Below are 16,095 nucleotides of genomic sequence, written 5' to 3' on the forward strand. Positions count from 1 at the left end.
AATATATATAAGGCTGATTAAAAATAAAAAGGGCCATTGCTATTTGCCTTTCAAACATACCTTTGAAAGGCAAAGCATTTTTAATGTATCCATTTATATGCTCCTCGATCTTTGCCCTGACAGTAGGGCTGAAAGTGGGGCACAGAGGGCAGTGAAAGAGTCTTCAGCAACATGTTGTGCATTCCTGCAATTCTGGCTTGGTGGCGGAATTCAAATTTGATATGTGCATCTAAAACTGAGAGAAAAACAGATAAACATCATATACACATTTAAGTTCAGGTTTTAGCAGAAATACCACGTTACAGTTAGCATGTAAGAGATTTGGGGAGAAAATTCTTTACAAAAACATAATTTACAAGACACTTTTATTTGTGACATACATATATATTGACATATAAAAGACAATTTAACAAAGGCTAACTAAAATCTGGGCAATAAAAAAGCAGAACAGAATGGAATAGAGAATATTAGTATTTATAAATGTATAAATCTCTTTGTGACAAACTTTACAATGTTGATGCAGGTGGAATGAGAGACATGAATAAAGCGCAATATGCAGTAAATGGAACAATGTGCATTGATGTCAGATAGTGAAAAGCAGTGAAGTGAATTTGTTCAATAACAAGCAAAAATCAAATATGTCCGAAACTGACCAGTAAATGCTAACCAGAGGTGTCAAAAGTGCACACATTCCTTACTTAAGTTTAGATACCTCGGGGGTCTGACCGTTGTTGTAACGCTAACAAAGTGGCAACGTAATCAGTGTAAGCAAAGTAGATGATTCCTAGAATTATATAATTATTTACGGCAAATTTATACATGGAAGACTCCGTACCAACCTTTACGATCGATTTGCAAGGTTAATGATCCATGCAGGAACGAGACAAAAAAAAAAAAAAAGATCCATGCAGGAACGTATTTCCGCCTACTATGGAGGTCACGTGTTTCCGGTTAGTGTGGAGGTCACGTGTTTCCGGTTACTGTGGAGGTTCCAATATGGCGCTCCCCAGTGGCTGCAGCCAGACCCTTCTCCAAAAACGTCGGTTTCTCAGGGATCAAAGTTTTGCAGCGCAGCTCTCTTTTTCTCCTGCCAGCACGCGACTACCTCCACACATACAGTAGCAGCGAACTCAGAGCAGGTGGGTGGGACACACAGCGGCAGGATGCTTTCCTATTGGCCAAAGCATACTGGGACTTGTGCATTTCGATTGGTTGAGCAGGCTGTCCATCTCTCCTCATATCTATTACTCCTTAAAGTGGTACCCTAATTTTATGTGGGTTACATTTACAACTAACTAAGTTTCCTAATGCAGGAAGTCTGGACTAACTTTCAGTTTAGAGGGTCCAAGTTTCTAATTCCTAGTGGTGTTCCCCAATAGATAATGCAGAAACTGGTTTAAGCTGGTGGTGAGGAGCTCTAACAGCAAATTCACATATGGGTAAACTTTATCCTTGTACTCTGTGTTACTCTAACCATAAGGAGGCTGGATGTTAAGTCCTTGATTCCATTGTTGGACAGAGACAGGCAGAGGGAAACCCTGGTGTTATGTATGTTATGAGCAAATCATTGGTTGAAGGAGCTACAAGCACTGAATATTTTTGTAAGAATTTATTTTAGATGCCTTGAATTCAAGGAGACTTTGAGGCTAAGCCTGACCAGCTTCCCTCAGCTCTGCATCCTATCAGATCAGCAGAAGAGAGGTTTTTAGCATTATGCTAATGGCTCCACATGCTTCTGTGTCTAGTCAGTTACATTGCAGAAATGCTTGATACAATGTAGAAAAAAATACATTAGCTTTATATTGCTATATTTTAAAATACTGATATCAGTATCAGCCCACAGAGAACAAAAGGTGTCACGCTCCAGCGCTCAAGTTATTAATGTGAGGTGTCATTATGATGGAGAACAGCATAAATGGTGTTTAAATTTGATAGTGTTTTTGTCACATTCTGAAAGTATTTGTGTGTTCAGCACAAAGTTCTTTTTTAGAGAGAAATAGACACGTGAACTGTGGTATAAAAAGAAGAAAGGTTTCTGGATATTTCTCAGAGACCATTTGCCCCTCCCCTCCAATCTGCACCAGGGTACCTTTGAGCAAGGCTTCTCACAGCCATGAGGTGGAAGTGCACGTGGCAACAAGTGATATGGATATAAAAAAAAAGCTGGTTCATTCTGCACTGCTGTAGTCAAAAGAAGATTATTTCCATCTGCAGTAATTTATATTTGGCAGCATATTTCTGTCAGACTTGAAGCACACTGAAGTTAAGTTAGAAACTGTATGAAAACAGTGAGCTGGGGTGGAGGTTTGGTGGAAAATTGCTTGCGGATACAAAAAACCTATAACTTGATATCATTTCTAAAAGTAGAAAAAGATTTTAACATTTAAGATTCTTTATCACGTTTTCTTGATAGTTTTCAAAGATTTTTCTAGGACAGTTTTAATTTTATTTTATATTTTTTTTATTTGTTTTTGTCATTTAACCGGTTGCTAACTGTGGATAAACTATAACATGAAGTAGGGACATCCATTACCATAGCCTGACCATTTTAGTGCATCACTGTCGCGTTTGGCCATGAGCAGTTATCTGGCTCTTCAGATGTTAGCAAACTATTCTGATAGCTACCTGTCACTACATCAGTGCATTTTCTGAGCTGACACTAACACTTGCGCTCTTGGCATATTGACAATTGCTCCTTTTCCTCACCTTATCAGCCACCAATAATAAAACCTTTAATTATCTAAAAGTCTACAAAATGTGTATCTGTAGTGAAAGATAACTAAAGCCCCAGCCACACTGGTCTAGAAACCAGTCAGCGACCCCCTGCAACTAGGGCTGGGCCATATTATACCGTTCACGGTAATACCGGTATAATGTTAGGCAACGATAGGAAAATGAAATATCGTGATAGAATGGGAGTAAAACGCGCGTGCGCAGTGCCTTTGTTTTCATACGCACATGGCCGATTGTTGAGTGAAACAGATGAACCAGAATTGGTTTGTAAAAATGGTGCAACTTCAGTGATGTGGAACTGGTTTGGTGTTTGTCCGTCAGATACACGACAAAGCACATTTTTTTGCAGAACATGCAAGCGGCCGTCGTTATTGTCGTATTTGTCGGACTAAGATGCTCTTAAATCTGGGAGTAATCTGGGTCCTAAACTCTGTATGCTTCAGGTCAAACAACACTGCCGCATCACTGAGAGTTAAAAACTCTCTAAATTCTTTCATCTTTAATAAAACGATCAGCATTGCTGCTTTACCAGGTGTAACTATGAAGTTTAACTTCCAGGCATCCATGAAAACAAAATTTATTACATTTAACGGAGTTAGAAGTTAGCAGGAAGCTAGCGGAAGTTAGCTCGCTAGTTTTGCTAGTTACCTAAGCATGATATAGCATGTTCTGACTGAGAGATTTCTGAAAAAATTAAAACGTACAGCTCTGCTATCACTTCCAACATAAATGAAGACAGGAAACTAAACAGCAGTGACGTTTGTAGGGTTACTGAAGTTGGGCTAGCTGGTATATAATGATGTGCTACATGATCGCTAGCGACACAGCTATGTTAGCATAACATAAACAGTGAAGCTGGAGGACGAACACTAACATTTTTCCACTTATAAAAGTTAACGTTAAAGTTCCTGATAGTTGGAGACAAATGCAATCGCATGGCAGGATGCTGTAAACGGACCAAACTTCAGTCAGGAGAACAACTGAGATAATCCATCCACAATACAAGGTTAGTCATTAATATACTGCAACAACATGGGAATAGAGCAGCTGCCAGAGAATTCAACATTAATGAATCAATGGTACAGAAGTGGAGGAAGCAAGAAGAATGAGTTTAATAAAGTTTGATTTATCTGACTGCTTTGTTTCGCTTAATGTGCCTTATAATCCCGTGCACCTTATGGTCCAAAAAATGCGTACTGCACACTGCAGTTTAATGTTGCAAAGCACCTCTTTTTAACTTCAGTGGATATTATACATGGTTATGCTCAGGATATGTCAGCCCATTTCTACTGGAAATGCCTTTTGGTTAAACTTTCAGCAAGGAATTTGCATTTGCACTGTTACATTTTTATAAAGCTTTAATGTACATAAAAACCAGCTTCTTGTTTAAGTGAAAATAAATGGAAGGTTGTCTTTTTGCGCTAGTAATGTTGTGGAACTCCACAACATTACTACAAAATACAACTGTATTTTGTCTCGCATCAATTATATCGTCAGTTATATCGTTATCGCAAATTTTCAAATATATATCGTGATAAATATTTTTGGCCATATCGCCCTGCTCTACCTGCAACCACTTGTAGCTAGGAAAAATGTGTATTCTCTGATGGTAACACCAATAGTGAATTGAAAATGAAAATTTTAGTTATGTAGTGGTTACTGAAGTGTGTGAGCAACTGGAGCTTTAGGCCTCGTCTTGGCTCTCTGAATGGATCAATCTATCCCATGGGACATTTTGTCAGTTGACACACAGCCTTCTTGTTAGTCTGACACTGAAACCTCAAGCCTTAATCCCAACGGTGCTTTGGAAGTTGTCACATGCAGTAAAGAAGGATTATGAGTGACACAGGGTTTAAAAGACGGCGGCAGCAGTCCACCTTAACTTGCATGTCTCTTGTAAATAAGCCGAACCTCAGCAAAGCAGAAGGAAAACAGGGTAGTGATCCCTGTGCGCACAGTTCAGCAGTGCGAGAGGGGGCGGAAGACCATGAGGAAAAGGAATGCTTATTCAGGCTTTTCACAGATAGGAAAGTGGGAGGAAGGAGAAATGCACGAGAAGGAAAACCGAAACTGCAAGTAATCTGAGCCAGTTTTGTCCTACAAACTGGTGACGCACACAGTTTTTCTATTTATTATCTTACTACACATTGATCTGAAGTAGAGAGATGGATCTCAGGAAAAGGTTGGTCTGTCAATAGCCACTGTTTATCATAAGCCATACAGTCATGCATAAGCTACATGTCCTCAACACATGTTTGCGGGGTGTGTGTGGGGGGGGAGTGGATTTTGAAAAACTCCTGAGGCTTCACTCGTGTACTTTAGTCACCACTTAATATCTGCTAACTGTTGGAAATTGGACAGACAGTGATTCATGTAAAAGGGGGTATGGGTCGCAGCTTTGTTCAGCCACCCTGACCTGCTTTTACTTTAGGTTATGATTGCCATTATACCCACAATAAACCTGCTTTGTAGGCAACACTTTTTTAAGCTGTTTGTTTTAAGGGTCTTTGGAAAGAGCAAAGGTGACTTTAACTCCCTGGCCTGGATATTCATGACTGGAATGGCAACGTTTTTTGTAGATGTAGTTCAAATTCACTTGAATTGTATATCAGACAAAAATGGGATAAGTTCCCTCTCTCAAAAGTCCAGCAGCTGGTCTCCTCACTTCCCAGAAGTTTATGGACTGTTGTTAAAGAAGAGGTGATGCTACCCAGTGGTAAACATGGCCCTGTATAAACATGTTGCTCTTATCAAATTCAAAATAAGATAATATTTTTCATAAAATAGTAAAATGTCTCAGCTTAAACGTGTTATCTTTTGTATGTTCTGTTTTGAATAAAATATGGGTCTATGAAATTTGCAAGTCACTGCATTGTTCTTATTTACTTTTACCCAGCACCCTAACGTTTCTGGGATTGGGTTTGTACTGTGAGATAGAACTGTCTCACAGTGCAATGATGGCATGAAGCCATCATTGGGACAGACTCATTATTTTCCATCCCAGCGACTGGCATTTCACTGAACGTGTGACTCTGCATCATTGCATTTTCACAAAACTTGATTCACATTCACATTCTGCCTGGTGACTCCGCATTTGCTTTGCTGTCACTCTGCAAGCGCACAAAATAGGAAGCTCTGTTTGTTTGGTTTTTTGACACTGTGCTAATGTCGTCTTACTGCAAACGTCACAAATTTGAATCTAAAGCTTTTTCCTATTTTCACAGCTTAGCGAAAACACAAAGAGTGTCCTGGTGTAATCACCACTGATTGAAGACCATGATTATGGTCTCTACTTAGGGCTCAATATTGATAATTAGACGAGCTGTTAGTCAGTAGGCAACTGCCAACAATAGAGGTGTAAAAAGTACCTCATCAGGAGCCAGATTCCAACACTGGGGTAGTTAGTCTGTTAAGGAAAAAAAATGCTTTGAGATGAGAAAGTCCTTAGCAATCTCCACCCACAGCATGGACTGAAGTTGTTGGGGGTTTGTGGAATATCAAAAATAGTCCTGATTTTTAAGCTGTAATGTAGATTTATTATAAAAGTCTTCATATAAATATTCAAAATAAATAAATTCCACTCTTAGATTTTGTCTGAACACGAAGTTCCCAGTATACTTTGTTTTTAATTAGGCTCAATAATGTAAACCTTACTTAGGCTGCTGTGTTATAGACATTAAAAGCCCTTTCTTACTTCAGGTCTTAGATAAGTAGTTTAAATTCTGTTTCATGTCCAATCAAACGACATCCATCCGAGGTTTATTTCTCAGCAGGTGTTCTGTTTCCAAGTGGAGCTGATCTCGGTGTTAAAGCCATAAATCAGCGTCATAATTGCCTCAGACTCTCTGTATGAGCTCCGACATCTTTTCTGTACCAGACACACTTATTCTTGTTGTGACTGGACCCTTGGCACCTCCCATGTATAAAGATTAAATATTAACTTTGCTCTTTTCCAAGTGACTGGACTAAGCATTCACATGTTCAGTCTGCTGACTCAGTCCCTGAAGAAAGAGGAAACAAAGGAATGATGTGAAGCGTGCCCTTTTCCCCGATATCCATTGATTATTCGGTATCACACTGATGGGATTAGAGGTTTATGTACCACCCGAAGCACATCTGCAAAGTTCTGCGTTGAGTAGACTCATTCCATTTTTCACTCAACTATATTGAATATCCCTGTAACCTCGCAGTCATGTGTCACCTGTCACTGTTCGCTAACTCGAACAGTCTTTAATTTTTATTTTTGGAGGGGGAGGGGATGATACAACATAAGAGATATAGCAGGGTCAACAGTGATGTTAGCACAGCTCTGGTAGAGTATAGAGACGGAAAGCCCCAAAGCAAAGACACAGCTCAAATATTTTATGAGTGGGGACATTGCAAGCTTAAAAATGAATTAAGCAATGTTGGAACCAGTCCAAAGTGTTGGTGTTTTAAGACTTTTCTGCCCTATCTCAAAGATTTTGGGGTATGTAATGGATGTTTTTTGTTGCAGTATTGAACCAGAGTCTTCTCCCTTCATCAGTATTGATGTTTCACTAATCCCCTAGTGTGTTTTTAGGTAAAAACTAACGTATCCTGGTCCAAATCCATCTGAAACTCCTGAGAAATGATCCCTGCTGCCTCGTCAAAGCTAATGCTACAAGTAAGCGCTCAGAAATGAAATAAAAAAAAAAAACAGAAGTCATATGATAAGATGCCGGGGGGCTTTAATGTGATTCTGCAGCCTGTGGCTTAGCCAGAGATGGGGGTGGTTTGATGTAGACATTGGTGACAGGGGAAGATATAAATGATACTGACAGGGAATCACACAGTTGACATGCTGCGTCACACCTTTGTCACAGCCTTGGCTTGGAGATGCCTATCGTCTGGTGAACTGTTTTAAAGGAGAAAAAGGTCTTAGAGGAAAAGTAGAGAAAAACTAAAAACTATAGGAAGGCTGTACCAGTTATATCTTTAAATGATTAACACTACCCATGTTAACAGCAGTTCATCTAGGGGTTTGTTTTGCAAATTTGAAGATGCCGCTATCCACAAGATGTGCCGTACATTCATTTTGGTATTGCAGTTTTCCTGCCACAAGCTTTTCTGTTTTGGGATCTGCAAGACGTGCAGATTTTGTCAAAATGGTTGGCCGGTAAAATAATTATATTGTAATTTGTTTGAGTCACCACAAAATACAGAGTGTAGAATTTGAAAAAGCACAGCAGGGCAGGTTTTTGCTAGTGTAATGGTTTCAAATGGATCAAATGGATTTTAACTACACAAGCAGTATTTAATTGTTAATGTTATTGTTAATCTGTGGTTCTCTTCCACGGCTTTGGTCCTGTCTGGTTCCCCTCACCTCCAACCAGTCGCGGCAAATGCCCGACCCCCCCTGAGCCTGGTTCCTCAGGTTTCTTCCTGTTAAAAGGGAGTTTTTCCTTCCCACTCACGCCAAGTGCTTGCCCATAGGTGGTTGTTTGATAGTTGCGGTTTCTCTGTATTATTGTAGGTTCTTCATCTTACAGTATAAAGCACCTTGAGGCAACTACTGTTGTACTTTGTTATGAATTGAGTGTCTTCGTCTTGACTTTTCTCCTGACCTTACTGAACAGAACAGTGCAGAAAGTGAGCTTTGTTGAAAAGTGGGGCTTAAAAGCATGTGGCTTCAAAAAGGGACTTGTGTGACTGTTTGTTGTTTAACTGTCATTGTGTCTGTTGTTTGGTTTGAACGCTGCTGAAAGCCCCTATTGTGTTTGAAGCATAGCTAAGCAAAACTGACAAGCTTCCCTCATACACTGAGAAGATAAAGTCAGCAGAAAAACAGTCATTTTAAATAGACTGCTTATCATTTCTCTGCATATGGAGCTTCTGAATACATGCATATATCTGTGTAAGCATCTGTGCTTGACATATCCGCTGTAAATGATATGGATTATGGTTAAAAATAAATTCTAGCTGGCTAAATACATTGGGAGTAGTTGACATTGTGCCAAAACGGCCGTTATGGATAGAAAAAGTGTTGGATGAAGTGTGAAAGGAAATCTGATTTTGATTTCCATCCTCTGTTTTGAAAAAGTTATCTTGGAATTAGCTTAACAAACTGTAGAAAGTAAGAAATCAACCCCCCAAGAAATCAACAAGATTTGGTCTGAGCCCCTCAAAGTTTAGTTCATTATTCAGTTCATTACCTCCCTCTTATGTCTTCTGTGCTCTGTTTCCTCCTCTTCCCCACTGCATTTGCTCCATTTGCCTTTCTGCTCCATCTGCCTTTCTGCTCCATCTTTCCCCTCCAACCAACCCTTCCTTCCTCCTTGCTGTTAGCAGAGCTGTCAGAAGTGTTTGAAGTGATTTCTCACTGCGTCTCCTCAACAGTCCTAGATCAGGATGCCTTGGGTGGTGTTCGGCGCCCCGGCTTTAAATAAGAGCTTACTTTTCTATCAGCGGGATGGTTACCGTGCCCTTTCTGTGAAGTCATTCCCAGTGCAGCTCCTTTGAATGCTCCCCTGGGCACCATTCGTGCTGCCTGGATTGAAGAACGCAGTTTTATAAAAATGTATGTCAACTTGGGGCAGATGCATTTCTCCTAACTTTTATTTGTTATTTTGTATCACTGGTGGCTCTAATGATGTGTTTAGGCTTTGTAGCTGCAGGCTATTTGTTCGCTAGCAGGCGCTCTGTAGTATGTCCTCATGCAATTATACTCCCATAGTACACACACATAATAAAACCTCAGAGTAATGACCGGAACATCTGTGTCTCTAATAACAAGCATGTTATCGCCTTTTGCACCCTCATAACTGACGTTTCTGGTATTTTTTTGAGGAACACAATATCATTTTAATTTCCAAAACCACCTGGAAGGCATGAATGTGAGAATTCCAAACAGTTGCATAGTTCTCAGAAACACATTGTATAACCACATGCTTTTTTACATTGGTTTTTACTGGGATATATCTTTAATCCTCTTATATAATATAATATAATAAATCTTTAGCAATGCCTTTTATCATTTGGGTAATACCAGCCCAACTGGCTTCTCTTCATTGGCTTCAGAATTGCGTTTGACTTTATTTACTCTCTCCTGGGGAATAAGCTTCTGTTGGGGTTCAGGACTCGGACATCCTCTAAGACTAGGCTTCAAATTGTCCTTTTTGGTAAAACTTAGTTACAGCTGGATCAGGTGCTAGTGGACGTGGTGTTTTGCTCTGGTTTCCATGGTTTCCTTGTGTTCTGTTTTTTTTATTGGCTCTTTCTTCTTGTTCCACCAGCCAGTCACAACTGATGACTGTTCCTGCCTGAGTCTGGTGCTTTGGCTTTAAAGGGAGTTCATTGTCCCAAATTGCCAAATGCTCCAGTGTTGTTGGGTTTCTACCTTAACATCTAAAGTAGCGGTCCCCAACCTTTTGCGCCATGGACCGACACTATTTTCACAGACTGGCCTTTAAGGTGCGAATAAATACAACTAAAATCAAACCAGTACCGGTACCAAAAAAGGAAGATTTATTCATAACACAAGGGAAAAGACCCAGGGAAACTGAGTTAACAATAAAAACGATCAAAAATACCGCTGAAAACCATACACCCAAGCCTCAACTCTCGCGGCCCGGTACCAAACGACTCACGGACCGGTACCGGTCCATGGGTTGGGGACCGCTGATCTAAAGCACCCTGACTGTTGTTGTGAGCTGGTGCTAGATACACAAAATTGAGTTCTTTTTCATAACTAGCAGGAACTGTGCCTGCGGATTACCACCTGGAAGGTCAGCCCCATTCTACTTCTTGTGCTATCAACAGCAGTTTGATTTCAAGCACACTCTCTGGGCTTAGGGCCCAATTCATTTAGCTGTTGATAATTTGCAGCTATTTGACAAGCCAGCATTTGTGTACAGTGGTAAATCCTCTCATGCTGAAAAAGAAGTCAAAAGTGCCTCGCTAACACTTTAAAGTACATTGTTAGCAACTTCCTCCTGAAGTTTTTATGGCAGATTGGCCTTCACAGCTACAGCGTCAAATTTACTAGCCAATAAGAGATCCAGTAATGAGGAAATTTAAATGAAAGAAGTGCATTAAGAGATCCTATTATCTCAACACTTGCACTGTATCAGTTATACAACTGAAAATAATGAGGAAGCTTTATATTACCGAGCAGTCTTATCTTTTTATTTTGTCTAGGGAGCAGGCTGCCTTTTTCACTTTCATCTGTCCCCATTTGGTTTGTTTCCTCCCCTTTAGTATCTGACTCAGCTCTAGGGTTTCCTGTGGAGCCATTTAAAACGATGGAACTGTATTCATTTAAGAGAGAGTGAAATATTGGACTTTACTGAGAGTCTGAGGAGCACATTCACCAAAACCCCTCAGGGCTTTGCATACGTGAGTTAGTAATGATAGCTTTATAGTACTCCATGTAACGAATGTGTCTAAACTCTGTGAGTGTTACATGAAGCAAGCTGGATTAGATCATAAATCCATCATATTTTTGAGCTTCTGTATAGTTTTATCATTCAAAAAGACTGATAGGGTACTGTCATCACCCCCTGGCAGCATAGATACCCAAGTTTGTGAATACAGTAACTTTCCAGCAAGGTGATGCAAGATTGTCACATTCATGGCACACATGTATCTGCTATTAAAAATCTCACACAAGTTTAAATCCCAGTGACTTTGACTCCAAGATCAGAGATCAAGTGTTTTAAAAGTCTTGTGAATGCAATAACTAAACAAAATTGTCAGGTAGGATTTTCAAATTCATACCATAGGTATATCTACTAGGAGACCGAGGCGTAGCACTGGCAGCTGCAAGTAATTTAGACATTTCTTATTAAAAATAATATGATATGCAGATTGTGAACACTTCCAGCTTTAATCCCTCGTGTTTTTGTTTTTTTTGTTGTTGTTTGGGGGTTGGGGTTTTTCAGTTTGGTCATCTTGTATAGCCATCAAAACAAAAATAAAAAGAGTCTGTTTTGTTTTGTTCACAACCCTATACTTTATTTATAAATCAATTTCTACTCCCGCTTGAAGGCTAATAATAAATATTTATGTCCATGTTGCTCAGTATCCATATATACAAACCCCCAGTTGTGCACAAAGTCCACAGCATGCATGTCTCTTGGTGAATGTGCTGACTGAATAAAAGTGAAACCCAGTGAACCTAGAGGTTGGGGCCTTAAACCTGCATTCTGTATGATGGCCAATAGGGGGCAAATTTTGTATTTGCAAAAAGAAGTTTCATTGTAAAGAGTCTACAGGTGAATGACCTTTGGCTCCTCTGCTCTATGAACTCTTTGCTGATGACTCTGCAGTCTCATTTGCTCATTTCATCTGTTCAGTTTCTTCTATTTCATCTTCAGATTCTCTCCTGGCTCAACATACCTGTTTTCAAACAATAAGATGGTCATGGTCTAAGTGCTTAAGGCTTTAAAATCGAGATCAGCCATTGTTATGGTGTCTTGACTTTTTATATACAGTCTGTTGGGTAGAAGACTACCTACTGCTTCTGAACTTTTTCATTTTTTGCTGTCCTCTCCTACAAAACTTTAATCAGACCAGTGAACCCAATAAAAATGAACTCTATGTTGCCGTTTTTTGACTGCTCCGCTGACACTAGCACCCCTCACCACAGGTGTCGTTTAGTAGCGCTTCCCATGCTTTGAATGATCTGACTGTGGGGGAGAAACTTGCTGGGACGTCCACTCCTGGGAAAACTGGCAAATGTCTTGAACGTTTTATATGCGTGAATAATCTTTAACTGTGGATTTGTTTGGAAATGGTCATATAACCTATGCATAGCAGGCAGCAGCTTCTTTGAGGTTGTTGCTGATATCTAATAAGGACTAGCTTATTTCTATTACATCCTGATCCAGAGCAGAGAGAGGGTGTACATGCACCAGGACTGTACACCCTCAGCTATGACCGTTTAATATCTAAATGAAAGAAAGAAGCTGTAGATGGCTTATTCTGCAGCCTGTTACTAACTAGTAAATAAACTAGTGAACGGCAGCTTCTCCCTTTGTAGCCATGTCATTTAACAGAAGGTGAAAAAGATTTTTTAAAATGGATAGCTGCTGAAGCCTGCTTGGGAGGTGACTTGAATGAGTTTCGTGGGAGTAAGTAGCGTGTGTGTCTGTGTGTGGTTGGATTAATAGCTGAGGATTTAGATTGGATGTAATGATGCAGAGCAGAAAGCAATGGGGGAAGCCATTCCCCTCCCGCCCCCTGCTGTCCCCATTGTTAATATTTGGAAAGAATCACCATTCTTCGGTGTGGATGTGGGTATGGAAATATTCATGTGATACACACATCCTGATAAACGGGCCCATATAGCGTGATGGGCGTGCTCAGGCAGCGTGATACAGTACATTGATGGATTGGCTTTTCTTCTCCGTTGTCTCCAGATAAATAATAATTAGTTCCTCATATCCACTCTTGCCCTCACAGCTCAGCCTCACATTACCCTCTCACCGCTGAGGTTCCAACTTCTGGCTCTGGAGATTAAACTTCTTGTTAGTTCAGGGGTTCTGAGCTCGTTTGTTGTAACACAAGCGCAGCCCTTTTGCTCACAGACACCGTCTGCAGGGGTCCGCTGTAAACCGTCATGTCACGAAACCTCTCCACAGATGTAAGCCGACATCTGACCTTTAATGAACACAAAGGCAGATCCCCACTGCCGTGGGAGGCTAGCGAGGCTGTCTGACACAGTGCGGTCTAATGAGATGGGTCCTCTTGTCAGAGCCGGTGTCAGACCTTCTCAATGACCATACAAAACACCTACACACCTCATTAGCATCATGCTAATAAGCCATTCTACTGAGGATGCCATGGAGAAACTGGAGTGGAGTGAAAAGAGGGATGGCATGTTCACAGTAATATCAAAGAATTCTTCAGCTATGTGTGCTTTCCTCCAGCTTCAACAATACCTACACAGATGCTTCAAATATACCATCAGTATAGAACGTTTAAGGTGGATTCACTGTATGTTTTAGTTTCTATTGAGAAGGCTGTGCATAAGATATATGAATTTAACAACTGTCTAGTGATGGGTGTGAGATTTGTAGACTAAAAACAGATTATCGGGCTAAATGAGGACTGGTATCACGAGCAAATCATAGCATTTGTCATGGGGTGGACTACCTATAGTAGCAAATGTGACATTTATTAATTGATACATTAATCTGCACATACTCATTAGGCTCATTTTGGTATGAAGATATGCAGATTAATGTAAGCTAGGGTGATGGTTATTCATGATGTCCAAGAAATTAGTCCATAATCTGCTGTAGAGGGGAATAGGTGCGATATGGGGACTGAGAAGGTCCTAGCAGTTTAATAGATGGGAGAATGTCATTCTTTCATGTTTTGAACATGTTGAAAGAGATTAAATCTGTTTATCCAGCTGTCATTTTCATCTTGGAAGAGATGACTATATTCAAAATAGGACTGAAACTAAAGATTATTTGGATAGTTGGCTAAGAATTTAAAAGCAGGCACTTTTTCCGTTCATGATGTTTCAAAGTTGTTGTTTTTTTTAATTAAATGCTCTTTTTTTGCTAAGTGACATCGCTTTCATGTGTTTTTGCAAAGTATGAAGCCACAGCTAACTAGCCTAGCACAAAGGCAGGAAATAGGTAAAATGCTAGCATTGTTCTGACAAACTTAACAAAATTAAGCACCTTTAAATCTTATTGAATGTTTTAATAGTGCGAACTGAAAATATTCCTCAGGATCTCATAAATATCAGGCTTTATAAGTTCTCATAAATAATCCTGTGTCATTTCTTTAGGGGCCAGAAACGTAAGCACGAGGAAGATAAGGAGGAAGACAATGTCGACAGCAACAACACAGAAGACAAGAAAGAAGAGGAGAAATTTGTCGATGAATCTTCCAAAGACTCTAACGAGGAAGAAGAAGGCAGTAACTCGGAGGAAGATGAGATGGCCGCCGCCTTGGAGGCAGAGCTAAATGACTTTATGTGATGATGAAATTAAGGGGCTCAAAGACAATAAAAATAAAACCCCAGTCTCCCATAAAAATGGTACCTAAACAATTATTTTTCTGCTTGGGATCTGTGTGTAATTAGGATGTATGAGTGTTGTAATAGAAAATAAAGAAGACAAAAAAAGATTATCCTGTACAGAAAGGATGTGTTGTACAAAAATCAAGACAAAAATAAAGACTTAGATTTTTGTAGCATTGATGTGTAACCTTTTTGGCAAAAATAACAAAATGCAACAAAAAAAACCCTTTGATGTTAACATTTTATTGTAACATAAAAAATCTGTAGGACACGTGAAATTTGATACATTTTGTTTTTCTATTTCGATTTTTATATTGTTGAGAAACAAATGAGTGAAATCATAACATGTAAATTTTGCTGATTGTACATGCCAAAGAGTTTGAGATAGTTTTACTAAGGCCTGCAGCTAAATATTTTACTCTTGACTTCCACTTTTATTTTTATTTTTGGCCTCTTTGACAGTTTCTTTGTGTTATGAATGCAACCAGCAGATCTAGACATATGAATGTGTTTCCACAGCTTGTTTCTTCCTCTTCGTTGTGTTTGTACATTTGGTACATTTGCGACAATGAGATCAACTATTGAGTCTTTTGTGCTCTATAACCATGAAGTGATCCCAACTTTGTTTTTAATATGGCTCACATTTCCTTCATCTGCTACCTTAATTGTTGATCCTTTTGTTAGAATGGATACCTTCCTTTTACTTATCTCCCACTGGAGCCAATCACCAATTGACAAAAGAAACAAAATCTGAATTCCCTTATCTAGTTTGGGTTTTTAATCTGATTTCATTTGTAGCTCAGCATTCTGTGATTTGATGGACTAGTCTGATATTTTGGGAAATATTTCTTGTCGAGAGGTGACCACCTGTAGCTGGCTAAGTGGGGATGGCTAAGTGACAAATAATTTGATAATAAAATATTTGTTTTATTCTCCTTTTTATGCAAAAATGCAAAACCTTTGCCAGTTTTTGCTTTCCCAGTGTGAAGATTTTACTCTTTCTTTCTCATGTATGATGGTAAATATTTGGTCAACTGTAGTAAGGCAAAAGGAAAAAAAAATACCTCAGTCTTTTGACAGCCATTTTTCTGTGTTGATATTATGTTGAAAAAACTGCTGATCGATTAGTCATGAAAATAATTGTCAGGTTATCAGTAATGAAAATAAAGGTCACTTATTAAGAAATGAAGATGTTGTGTTTCATTAAAACAATAGATTTTATCTGTGTTTTCGGGGGTTGGGGGAACACTAAGCTGTCTGGGATACATGACATCTTTAACTCTTAAGATATTTCCCAAAATGTGAGCTATTCATTTAACTGTAAGTGGTATAAAAAGCAAAGTTAGTTACTATTGTAGTTTCTT

The 16,095-nt window shown here is 39.4% G+C and overlaps 1 protein-coding gene across 3 annotated transcripts in view; it reads left to right on the top strand.

The window, feature by feature from the left end:
* Positions 1–14,823, top strand: part of ctdp1 (CTD (carboxy-terminal domain, RNA polymerase II, polypeptide A) phosphatase, subunit 1) — a 100,321-nt gene extending 85,498 nt beyond the window's left edge. For 2 of the 3 annotated variants that reach the window (XM_085346656.1, XM_085346657.1), the window contains exon 13: positions 14,498–14,823. In XM_085346656.1, coding sequence (XP_085202782.1) covers positions 14,498–14,690 — 193 coding nt within the window. In that variant the 3' untranslated portion in view covers positions 14,691–14,823. The remainder of the gene's footprint in view (positions 1–14,497) is intronic. The other variant, XM_085346658.1, reaches the window with a different exon arrangement.
* The last annotated feature ends 1,272 nt before the right edge of the window (positions 14,824–16,095 follow it).

The sequence above is a fragment of the Diplotaxodon limnothrissa genome, linkage group LG22 (assembly GCF_057381915.1).
Source record: "Diplotaxodon limnothrissa isolate DT_005_m linkage group LG22, D_limnothrissa_male_GT1.1, whole genome shotgun sequence".
NCBI lineage: Eukaryota > Metazoa > Chordata > Actinopteri > Cichliformes > Cichlidae > Diplotaxodon > Diplotaxodon limnothrissa.